This window comes from Dipodomys ordii, unplaced genomic scaffold (assembly GCF_000151885.1).
Source record: "Dipodomys ordii isolate 6190 unplaced genomic scaffold, Dord_2.0 Scaffold52, whole genome shotgun sequence".
NCBI lineage: Eukaryota > Metazoa > Chordata > Mammalia > Rodentia > Heteromyidae > Dipodomys > Dipodomys ordii.
In genome coordinates this window covers 5,423,511-5,436,377 of record NW_012267268.1, presented here as the reverse complement: position 1 = coordinate 5,436,377, position 12,867 = coordinate 5,423,511, and the positions used below count along the sequence as shown (strand labels likewise).

Genomic DNA, 12,867 nt, shown 5'->3' with positions numbered 1-12,867 from the left:
GAAATTAACCTACAAACATGAAAATATATGTTACCTAAAAAAAAAAAAAAAAAAAAAGAAGGCAGAGGTAGAAGGATGTCAGGCCAGCCTAGACAGAGTTAGGGAGACCCTATCTGAAAAACAAAATATAAACAAAAGGGCTAGGGGCAGGACTCAAGTGGTAGAGCACTTGCCTAGCATGTATGAAGGCTTGTGTTCAATCCCTAACACTGTAAAAAATAAAGATTTTAATAAAAGACATCCAAAAATCTCCCAATTAAAAAATAAATTCCACAGACTTTCTTATCAAATCCAGACTCCTTGCACTTCCAATCTATTCACAATACTTTTCTGGGGATCAAACCTAGGGTCTTGCACGTAATAGGCAAGTATTCTACACAGACCTATATCCCTACCTCTCGTTTTTCTGAGATAGGCAGGGTCTTTTATTTTTTTGCCAGTCCTGGGGCTTGAACTCAGGGCCTGTGAGCTTCTTTTGCTCAAGGCTAGCACTCTACTGGAGTCACAGTGCCATTTCTGGCTTTTTCTGTTTATGTGGTACTGAGGAATCAAATCCAGAGCTTCATGCATTCTAGTCAAGCACTCTAACACTCAGCCACATTTCCAGCCCCAACGGACAGGACAGACACGGTCTTGCTATGTAGGTCAGGTAACCTCAAACATGCAACCTTTCTGCCTTTGATTTCTGGAATACTGAGATTACAGATGTGTACTACCACATCTAGTTTTCAGTTTTCAATCTACTCAAATATTTTTTAGCTCTTATTATTCCAACATGATTGTGAAATTCCTAAGTAATTACTTGGATATTCATGAGTTCTTAAATTTTCCCAGGTCTTTCTAAAGAATTCCAGATTTTACTAACAGTGTCAACAGAAAGAATTCAATCTGTCAAACCTGGAACCTTCAAAATCCTTGACAGTTTACAAATACAAATATGCAATCTCAAATGGCTGAGCTTTGTTATCAGAAACTGTTCTATCAAATAGCATATATACCCTAGTGATATTTTACACTGTGAGATGTTTCCATGGTTTCTCTCAATACTGCTCTATTAGTTCACAATAAAATCAAGCCAGCCAACACCTTCTAGTTATTACTTCGTAATTTTCAATTCTCCTTTACTCACAATAGTTTAATGTGTTAACAATGATTGGGCATATCTGTATATAAGAGCTTTATTTTAAAATATGCAACTTATTACAAAGCCTACCCATACACTGATCTATCAATTCTTCATTAAAATTAATTAAAAACAAATGAAACTTCAAACAAGTAAATAAATAGTGAGTAAATGAAAGAACAAACAGCTGCTGAACCTGTTTTGAAGAGGAGGTAGAGGCTTATTATACCACTCAGGGAGTCTTCAGTCTCAATCCTTAGAGAATGTTGTTCTCCTAGTCAGATCTCTCTTTTCCTTCCAGTATAAACACAATGCTGGGCAGCTGCCAAGAACACATTGTTTAAAAGCTCACTCAAGCACGACTACCTAGAACTGAGGACACACCTGCTAGTTGGGAATACAGAAGCTTAATTACTTAAAATAAAGGGGAAAAAACGCAAGAACAACTCCCTCTTGTTTTTCCTATTTCAGCATATAAAAAAAGTATCACTGCAAAAACTATAGAAAATACTTTTCTTTTTTAACCAATTTCTTTCAAGAATTTTCTCTTCTCATCAGCCCAAATGGCTCAAAGGACATATAATTACATTAGCAATGGACAAAAGCTGATAAATGAAGTTAAATAAATGAACTTAATAGATTTTCTACTGAAAGTGACATGCTTCATGTCTTAATTTCTATACTATTAAGATTAATGTTCCAAATGAAGCCTTTATATAAAAACTAATCAAGGGCAGCATCTAGGCTGAGTTCAAGCCCTAAGACCGACAAAAATATAAAAAATAAATAAAAATTTAAAAAAACTTTTTCAATTTTAACAAGCCTAAATACCAAGGACAAAAAGCAAATTAGTACAATTTGCTATTATTTTCAAACTCAATATTCAGTGGCTAACACACAAAATCAGGGCCTTGGAAAACAAAGAGCTATGGTTTAGAAATGGTTTTTGTCAATCGAAGCATTTAAAATACCATGGCTCAAACTATTGCTTCTACCATCACTGTGTACTGTATTAACATCAACTATCTCTCAAACTTTCCAGTTTACATTTGTGAATGCAATCAGGGGCAAGAGAGACCACAAGGTCAAAAGAACATTCATCATATATATACCTATGAAGCCAGTCATCCCCACAATATTCTTCCCTTCTGAAACTTAGACCAGATTCTCTATTCTCAGCCTTGCTTATCTATTTTCCTACTTTGGCAAGCAAAGTAGGAATCCTGGTGTGAGGATTTCCTGATGACATCAGGGTTTCACTTTTGTCAAGGCATACAAAGCAGGGTTAGTACGTGAAAATTCTTATCTACATGCCAACCAAGAAAATATGTAAAAATCTAGTGAATAAGAAACTACTCAAACTGAGTGGCTCAGTAGTGGGGAGTACTGGTCTAGCATATAAAAGACCTGAGTTGAAGCCTCAAAAAGATAGAAGGGAAAAGGATGTACAGAAACACACACACACACACACACGCGCACACACACACACACACACACACTCTCTCTCTCTCTCTCACTCTTAAGGTTCATCTAATTCTACTACCCCAGGAAAGAAGCTGTCTCCCTTCTGTTTTGTATTTTATCCTATTTACAATAGTACTTTAAATCCTGGGCACTTACTGATGATCCACCAAAGAAGCACGATGATTTTTATTTAGGTCAACACTTCCTATCAATCTCAATCTACATACAAACACACACACACACACACACACACAAAGATTACAATACCAAAATGTACTAGCTGCTTTTCAGAAGTCACATATACATATAAAACAAATAAAATTCCATTTTTATATGTAAATTCATGTGTTTATCTATGACTACTCTATCATGGATACTGTTAGGTCATACTCAAAAGATAAAATGTCTGAGATTTTCATTATGCAAAGCATAATAATCTAGTTGGCTCACACCTGCAATCCTAGCTACTTGGTAGGCTAAGATTTTTGAGATAATGTTTTAAGGCTATCCTCAGCAGAAAAAAGCTCATGAGACCCCCCTGGACACAGGCCTGTTATCCTAGCTACTGGGAAGCCTAATACAGATGGGTAGTATTCAAGTATGTGCCTACTTCCTAGTGAGACAATATCTCAAAAAAAAAAAAATCACTAAATTCAGGGATGGAGGCATAGCTCAACAGTGTCTGCATAACAAGAGGTCCTGAGTTCATAAACCTCAGAATTTGTCAAAACAACTCTAATAATCTTAAAAGCTCATTTATTTCCATGTGTTAAAGCGTGAAGGTCACTATTTCGGTTGTGTTTCTAAAAGTTCCCTAGTAAGAACAGCTGAAACAACCAATCTAATTCAAAGCACTAATTTATGCTAAACAAATGTGTCAAAGCACTAATTAGCACTCTAGCACATGCTCATGGAGTTCTATGCTGATGATTTCCTTTAATCAAAAGGATAATCATCCAGTAGGGTGCTTCTGGAAGATATTCTCTAGTCTAGGATTTTACTTCCTACACGTAGGGGTCTTGCCATGTTGCCTGGGCTGGCATCAAGTGATCCTCCCAAGTAGCTGGCAGGATCCCAACTATAGGAGGCTATAGGAACAGGCTCCCACACTGCTTCTAATCTGAGATTTATGATTTTTGACCCTTTGGGCATCACAAAATGCAGACTGGAAATGTTAAGGATAACTTAATTTAGTTTGAGTTACTTATAAATTTGTCAAGCTCCAGAAATAAGTATAACTATCTTGGAAACAGTATTAGCAAGAACAGATATACTCACAATACAGTCTGAGTGTCCCCTATCCAACACTTGGAACCACAAGTGTTTCAGAGCTTTCTGAATTTTTTTTTTGGGGGGGTGTCAGAGTCGGGACTGAAAACTTGATATCTGTCACGTTCCTTCATTGACTAGTGCTCTATCAACTACAGCATGACTCTAACCCCAAGTTTTTGTTGTATTTTGAAATATATAATGAACTCTCTGTGGGATGGGACCCAAGTATAAATATGAAATTCATGTGTGTTTCACATATACTTTTTACCTATGGCTTCAAGGTAATTTTGTACAGTGTTCACCTAGCTCTCCCCTGAGGGGTTTTTTGGTGATTTTTGGTACTAGTATTGGGACTTGAATCTAAGGCCTCAAGATTTCACTGGCTTTCTTGTTCATTCTGGTGCTCTACCTCTTGAGCCTTGCCTCTAGTCTATAATTTACTTGTATTTTGACTGAAACCAATGTCCTATTAGGTAAAGGTATGGAATTTTCCACTTGTAGCATATCAGCCCTCAAGAAGCCATCTATCACTCATGATAATGATAATGATAAATTCAGACTGAAACTTGTCTACAAGTTTCAGAATTTGGAGCATTTTAGATTTCAAAATTTCTGATTATGGATGTTCAACCCAAATTGATATGAAATCTTGAAGTATATGGAAACATCTATAAAGTAGGCTATTTTACTACCATCTAGTCTTAGCCCTTTACTTCCCCTACTTCTCCTGTGCTTACTTCCCCTCCAACTTCAGGAATTAATGAATGAATTAGGATGAGAGTTTTGTTCTTTTGGGGAGAGGAGGGCTAAACTTAAGGCCTTAAGTATGTTAGGCAGGTGCAACGGTTGAGACATGTCCCCATTTTAATTCACTTACAATGAATTGATTGTATCTGTGCTCAGATTTCAACATTAATATTAATATAAGTTAAGCCTTAGGACTTTCTAAAAGACCAGGAAAGCTTTGTTCTCCATTTATACCTCTTTGGTTTCTACTATAGAAATGTTAAGAATCTTTAATTTTATATATATAGTTGGTCATGGGACTTGAACTTGGGGCCTATGTGCTGTCCTTGAGCTCTTTTTGCTCAAGGCTAGCAGTCTATCACTTTGAGCCACAGCTCCACTTCTGGTTTTCTTGTGGTTAATTGGAGAGAAGAGTCTCACAGACCTTCCTACTCTAGCTGACTCTGAACAGCAATCCAAGAGTCTCACAACCTTTGTGTTCCAGCTGGCTCTGAACAGCAATCCTCAGATCTCAGCCTCCTAAGTAGCTAGGATTATAGGTATAAGCTACCAGTATCTGGCATGATTTTTTTTGGGGGGGGGGCGGTCGGTCATAGGGCTTGAACTCTGGGTCTGGGCGCCGTCCCTCAGCTCTTCAGATCAAGGCTAGCACTCTACCACTTGAGTCACAGCGCCACTTCTGGCTTTTTCTGTTTATGTAGTGCTGAGGAATCAAACCCAGGGCCACATGCATGCAAGGCAAGCACTCTACCACCTTCCCAGCCCCTGCCATGAATTTTTGTCCTGAATGGCACTAACCAGATATCCTGTGATCAAAATGTTATGGTTCAGACCCTTCTTTTTTTGTTAGCCGTGGGACTTGAACTCCAGGCCTGGGCGCTGTCCCTCAGCTCTTCAAATCAAGGCAAGCACTCTACCACTTGAGACACAGCACCACTTCTGGTTTTCTGTTTTATTGGAGATGAGAGTCTCATGGACTTTCTTGCCCAGGCTGGCTTTGAACTGTGATCATCAGATCTGAGCCTCCTGAGTAGCTAGGACTACAGGTGTGAGCCACTGTGCTTGGCTGGTTCAGACTTTTTTAAGAAAAGAAAAAGAAACAAAAATAAAATCCAAGCTATGCAAACAACTCTGAGGATCATACATGAGCTTAAAGGTCAGGAACTGGGAAATTTAAAATATACATCTGTTCAGATTCAGTATGTGCTACAAAATACTTCGCACATCCATTCCCTTATGTAGAATAAATAATAAACTCAGACTGAAGCCTATAAATTTATGTCCTAAAGATTATTCCATTGTACTCTAGTTTTTTACTAACAAGTTACATTATAATTGTAACAGACCATCCAATTAAAGGTCTGTTTATTGCTGTCTCACAGGGAAGATTTATGGGAAATAAAACCAATGTGGGGCAAGCAGAATGAGTTAAACAGATTAGAATGTTAACAATGAAGCTTCCTTATCTTGAAGTAGGGAGATCTCAAAATATGAAATATCTTCAAATTTCTATTTACCTAATTTAAAATTTTCAAAGTTTTTCTAAAAATTGGGGGAAAAAAAGGAAATGCTTCCCTTGAATCACTCCCATTCCATCAAAAAAATATACCTATTCCAGCTAATAACCTTCCTCTATAAATTAACCCAAAGAGTTTAAATAATTATATTCCAAAGTTTAAAAGGACCCCAAATAGTGATATATATCCAATCACCTAAAAGTGATATGGTTTGACTCCAGAACTTTATTTTAAAGGTTGTATAAGGCCTTTATGAGGGTTGTTAAAAACCTGGGTAATCTATCAAACTATATGCCATGAAAGAGAAAAGAGATGAATGCAAAAAAGACAGAAGAAATAAATAGTTTTCATTTGGTATAACCATTCAGTACGCCAAAATAACTATTCGGATTTCTCTCCCTATATGAGTAATGCTATTATAATTTCTAGACTTGTCTTAGTATTTGTGCTTACTAAAGAGTAAAAATATATTAAAATTTTAAATTAATTAAACCTTAGGCACTTAAATTAAGGCACAGATCAGTTTAGACATTAAAACAGTGTATAAGAACAAGTATTATTATAATATCACAAAAGGCTGATACATCACAACTGAACATACTTCCTCTAGGGTGTGCTTTTAGTGTATCATTCTTTAAACCTTAGTATATTTGTATGGCATGTACATGATAGCTTTTCATAATCATAAACCTTCTGAGATATTCTGAGTGATGTATTAATATGCTAAAATCACAGTGATATGCACTCTTTCAGTAGGGCAATAATTATTATTGTCAGTGATGGTATACAGCTTCTTCAGATCCTCTTCCCATAGAAGTGAAGCTCAAACAGCACTATACAATTAGTGAGTCAGTAAAAAATAAATCCTCCCATATGCTCCTAATGTGATTAATTCTTTATAAACACCAGAAAACATATAATCAACTTGGATAATAAGAGTCCCAAGGCCTAAAGGCTTAATAACTCATATCTCGGTCATGGCTGAATGGCCAGGGAAATGAACATCATGATGGACTCCTGCATTCTTCACATTGTGCTCAAGTACAAAGTCAGTGTAGTTTCTATGTGCAGCATGGGTGGGCAAGGCCCTTGTGTTCCACTGGTTTCCACCACGTTGATAACGGTCACTGGCAGCAGGGAGCCTGGATGGTTGGGGAGTGGGAGGGAGCACAGTTAGTCAATAGGAAAAGGGAGAAAATGGATGTGTAAGTGATAATAAAGGAGAAAGGTAATGTGACTAGCATGCAACACTGCTCAGTATTTTACCAACATTGATTCCATGCAATAACATTCAAGAATTACAAACAGGGAGTATCCATAAAGTTACATGTAAATCAAAATGCCAGTGTGGAAATACATGTAATCAGAATCTGTTAAGTGAATTAATGAATAAAGAAATGTCATAATGAGTAAGACACTTGGTATCTGTCCCCGATGTTACTATCTAAGCCAGAAATCATGTTTGGTGTATTAATGAAGAAGAAAAATACTAATCTTTTAAAGGAAAATATTCATAATTACTTAGTTCAAATATGTGAAAGTACTGTAAAGAGACAAAAGCATATGGTAACTGATATTGTGTAAAAATTATCTCTCAAATTTAAATGATTTCAAAAAACTGAAATTTAGAAAACAAAATTCAGAAGAACATTAAAAGAAAAATCTTCTGTTCTCAGAGTAATTTTATAACTCACAAGGATAATGTGATGAGATTATAAACCCCCTCCAAGAAGCTATTCAAGCATAATAGATGCCTTTTAGCACAGTGCTGCAGAACTGGAAAAATGAAATGGACACATGCAGTTTCGCTTAAAAATGGTTAAAGTCTTCCAGTAGAAAGAAAACATTTGTGAAGGTTCAGCAAATCAAAATTTTATGGTATGGCAAAATGGTATGGTATGGTAAAATATAATTCAAGTAACTACAAAGGAATAAAGTCACCTCAAAAACAATGTTTGAAAAAGATCCTTAGTCCTTTTTTGCTTTAGTTTTCTTTTAGACAAGGTCTTGATCTTTTTTTTTCTGCCCTCAGACCTACCTATGTTGTCTGAGTAGCTGGAATTACAGATGTGTATCACCACACCTGGCTTGTTGATTGGGTTGAGGTCCACCTTCTGAGTGGCTAGAATTACAGTTTTGTGCTACCACACAGGGCTCTCAATATCCATTTTCAGCCTTTTTCAGCTTTAGGAAAACTGGAATAAAATTTTCAGAACAAATACAGACAGTTTTGTTTTTAAACCATAAAATGACCTTTCCTTCAAATGAAATATAACTTGTTAATCAGAACTAACTTACAAAATCATTACCCTCAACACAAGGTCTCCAAAATTTTAGAAAATTAAATTGGATTCATGTCTTGCCTCTTATGCAAGATTTCTAAATTCTGTTTTGTTTTCTCCTTTTTTTTGAGGCAGATGCCACTATGGAGCCCAGGCCTCAAACTTGTGCTCTTTTTACTTATACCTCTCATGTATAATTACAGGAGTATTTTATTTTGATTTTTTGAGACAAGATTTTACTAGATTACTTAGACTGGACTATAATTCCTGGGCTCAGGAGTCTCTCTTGCCTGAGACTCTCAAGAAGCTGGGATAGCAAGCATGCATCACTGTGCTTAGCTTGCTTATAAATGATTTATTTATGTGCTTAACTTTCACAAATTTTTTCTCAAAGGGTGATAAATTTTCAGTTACTGATACAGGAGGACTGTTACATATTATTTTAAATCAAAGCATGCAGAAACAAAGAATAAAATATTGAATGCATTTTAAGTTAATGTGAGAAAATCCATTAGCTGCTAGACATGCCAGCTCTATGCTCAGTTCCATGCTGTGTAAACTCTGTGACTCATCCATAAGGATCACCATTCTATTTCATCCAGCAAAGGAGGGCTCAGCCCAAACACACAAAGCAAGGATTACACACAGCTCCAAGGTTTCATTTTTCTTGAAATGCGAAGCAGATACTCTAAAACCTGCATCAAAGGAACTGGGTAAGCTAAAAAAAATTATGTCAAATACCTTTAAATATATACTCATTAAAATGGAAAAACTCGCCAGCCACTTCGCCAGGCATCAGTGGCTCACACCTGTAATCCTAGCTACTCAGGAGGCTGAGATCTGAGGGTCACAGTTCAAAGCCAGCCTGGGCAGGAAAGTCTGTGAAACTCTTTTATCTCCAATAAACAACCAGAAAACCGGAAGTGGTGCTGTGGCTCAAGTGGTAGAACACTAGCCTTGAGCTGAGAGCTAAGGAACAGCGCTCAGGCCCAGAGTTCAAGCCCCACAACCAACAACAACAAAAAAAGACTTATAGGTAATATTAAGAAGATGAAGATGAAGCATAGCTGCTTACAGGAGCTGTGTGTTCAATAAGAAGTTGAAGAAACTTTCCTAGACTTAAGACTAAAACTTGACATTGGTCACTTGTTATATTTGAAGTATGCACGCAGGTGTGCGCATGCACACATGCACGTACACACACACAAACATACACTACTCCTACCGCATTCTCAACTATAAAGGAAAATTTTAAATGACAAAATGTGGGGAATCCCCCCCTTGAATCTTAAACCCATGTTATCAGGAATTGGAAGTAAAATCATGCCCGACCATCAAAAGCAAAGCATCCTGCAGTTAGTTAAGCCAACAATAACAGTGAAAAAAATTACATAGCAAAGACTGAAAATAATCACCAACCACTGTTGACCCACCACCACGAGGAAGAACTGGTTGCACAGAAAGCTGACCAAAACCTTGAGACCACCACACAAACTCATTAGATTTCAGGTATTATACAAACTAAGAGCAAGAGAAAAAAGAAAAAAAATCCTATGAATTATCAATGTTCATTTAATAAATAGACACAAAAGCTGAATAGATGATAGATGCATCCAACATACTATGCAGTCAATTAATTCCCAAGAAATCCTTCTCCAAACCACATTAAGTAATCTGGAAAAGGATGAACCCGAGTGATTAACTGAAACCATCCACAAAGTATCCATATTTGTGTATTCAACATTCATGTAGAAAAAGACACTAGTAACATAAATGAATTAAACACATTAACTCTCATCAAATTCTGTCTCAATCTCCAAAAAAAGTGTAATATTTTATGATTTACTTTATTAGACTAATTTGTTTCCTTTTGGCATAACATTCAGTCTTTAATGAGGAACGTCACGTGTATAGAACAAAATAAACTTATTTTCCTTATGATCTAGGAAAAGGTTCTACTTATTACAAAGAAGATTATTGTCAACAGAGAATCACTTACTACTCCCAGATCATATTAATCCAAACAAAGACAGCTGTCTCATGTTCTCCATTTAGACAAGTCTACTCCCTTCTTCCTCCACATACCTTATTTTCCTCATCCCCCAATGAATGCTTAGTAGTCATCTTCTCAGCTCACAAATATGGATAATTTGTTTTCAATCATACTTATAGTTCTCATAAGATTTGGAATCAAGCAAGTAATTATTTTTAAAGAGCTAACAAACCATTTCCTGTTGTGTTGGTCTGTTCCAGAACTCTGTGGAAGATTCTCTATCTCTACCAGCACCGGAGCAGAAAATGTGGAAGGAATCACAGGCGGAGAAGACTGTACACCCCAAGCCTTTGGACAAAAATAAAATTCACAGATTTTGCTTAAATAAAAGGTCAAACAGAATACTAACAAACACAAATACTAAAAAATATTTAATACAGAATATTAAAATGGATTACCTACAGAGTGAATAAATGTGATAAAATGTTTAAATTTTATATACTACATTAGAATAGATAACTTTACTACTTATTGACTGTATTTTCTTGTATTTACGGATTATCTGTTCTATTTATATCTTATGGATAGCAAGAATAAGGAGTCAGACATTACTTAAGGATAAGAACAAGAAAATGTAAAAACTGTATAAAGTCACACCACTGAAATTTCAATTAATGCTACTAGTTTACTAACTACCTAGTGTATTCAGTATTTTAGCAGGTTAGTATTATCTTACCTGTTGGGAGTTAGTACTCTGAGTTGAAACACTATTGTGAACACTGAAACGGGATGAAAACAGAAAAGATTATAAATTCTAGAGCTTTGCTTTTTAAAAAATAATTCACACACCAAAAAACTCCTTAATTCAAAACATCCAGCACAAATACTCATTACAAATACTTATTACTACTATTCAAGATTTTCCAGTAGCGGGGCTGGGAATATGGCCTAGTGAGTGCTTGCCTAGCATGCATGAAGCCCTGGGTTCATTTCCTCAGTACCACATAAACAGAAAAAGCCGGAAGTGGCGCTGTGGCTCAAGTGGCAGAATGCTAGTGAGCAAAAGAAGATCAGAGCAGTGCCCAGGCCCAGAGTTCAGGCTCCACAACTGATTAAAAAAAAAAGAAAGAAAGAAGAAAAGAGAGAAGAAATCTCTACAGATAGCCTCTCCAATGACTTTATATCTATATCTTTATCTTTACATTTGGAGCCAGACCAGGGCCTGCATGCTGTCCTTAATTGTTTTTGTTCAAGGCTACCACTCTACCATTTGAACCACAACTCCACTTTTGGCTTTTAGGTGGTTAATTGGACATAAGAGTTTCATAGACTTCACTGACCAGCCCTGACTTCAAACAGTGATTCCCAGATTTCAGCCTACTGAGTAACCTGCATTGCAGAAGTGAGTCACTGAAACCCAGCACAAATATAGTTTTAAGTGTCTAGTTTAGGAGACATTTATTCAAATATTCCATCATCAAATTTAAAAACATGCTCAAGCTATAATCAACTAAATAAATAGAAATAAACTACAAAACAGTAAAAAAATTAAAAAAGTGAAATAAAAATTCAAAGGTGAGATATTACATCAAGATGAGGAAGACAAAGGTTGACTGTACATATTCTAACATATTAAACAGTAACTCCTTTGTATACTTAACTAAAAATAAGTTTAAAAAATATTCTAAACTGGATCCGGGCGCTGGTGGCTCACCCCTGTAATCCTAACTACTCAGGAGGCTGAGATCTGAGAATTGCGGTTCAAAGCCAGCCTGGGCAGGAAAGACCGTGAGACTCCTATCTCCAATAAACCACTCAGAAAACCAGAAGTGGTGCTATGGCTCAAGTGGTAGAGTACTACTAGCCTTTAGCTGAAGAGTTGAGGGACAGCGCTCAGGCCAAGAGTTCAAGTCCCACAACTGACAAAAAAAAAAAAAAAAAAAAGGGAATGTAGCTTAGTGGCAGAGTACTTGCCTAGCATGCATAAAGCCCTGGATTTGATTCCTCAGTCCCACAAAAATAGAAAAGGCTGGAAGTGGCACCATGGCTCAAGTGGTAGAGTGCTAGCCTTGAGCAAAAAGAAACTCAGTGAAAATGCCCATGCCCTGAGTTCAAGCCCCAGTAATGGCAAAATATATAATATATATGTAATATGTATTCTTTTTTTAGTTTTTACTTTGTCATTTTATTTTATTTTTATTTTTTATTGTGAAAATACTGTACAGGAGTTACAATTACATGAGCAAGATAATGAGTACATTTCTTATCAAGCATAGTAGCCTCCTCCTTTGTTTCCCCTTCCCATCCTCCCATAGCTTCCCCACCCAATCCTCCCCGCCCCCCTCTCCCCCGGCACGAAAGTTGTAAAGTTCGTTTTTGACACAACGACTTGTACATCTCATTGTTGCAATGGGTCCAACTGTATCTCGATTTAAACGATTTGCTTTTCCCCTTCCCCTCCACAAATTA

General features: G+C 36.6%; 1 protein-coding gene across 3 annotated transcripts in view; it reads right to left on the bottom strand.

Moving 5' to 3' along the window:
* Positions 1-12,867, bottom strand: part of Epb41l5 (erythrocyte membrane protein band 4.1 like 5) — a 128,177-nt gene that overhangs the window by 49,844 nt on the left and 65,466 nt on the right. For 2 of the 3 annotated variants that reach the window (XM_013020689.1, XM_013020690.1), the window contains exons 14-15: positions 11,135-11,177; positions 10,631-10,746 (exon numbers count right to left, since the gene is read on the bottom strand). In XM_013020689.1, coding sequence (XP_012876143.1) covers positions 10,631-10,746; positions 11,135-11,177 — 159 coding nt within the window. Of the gene's footprint in view, positions 1-6,330; positions 7,266-10,630; positions 10,747-11,134; positions 11,178-12,867 lie in introns of those variants that run through there. The other variant, XM_013020691.1, reaches the window with a different exon arrangement.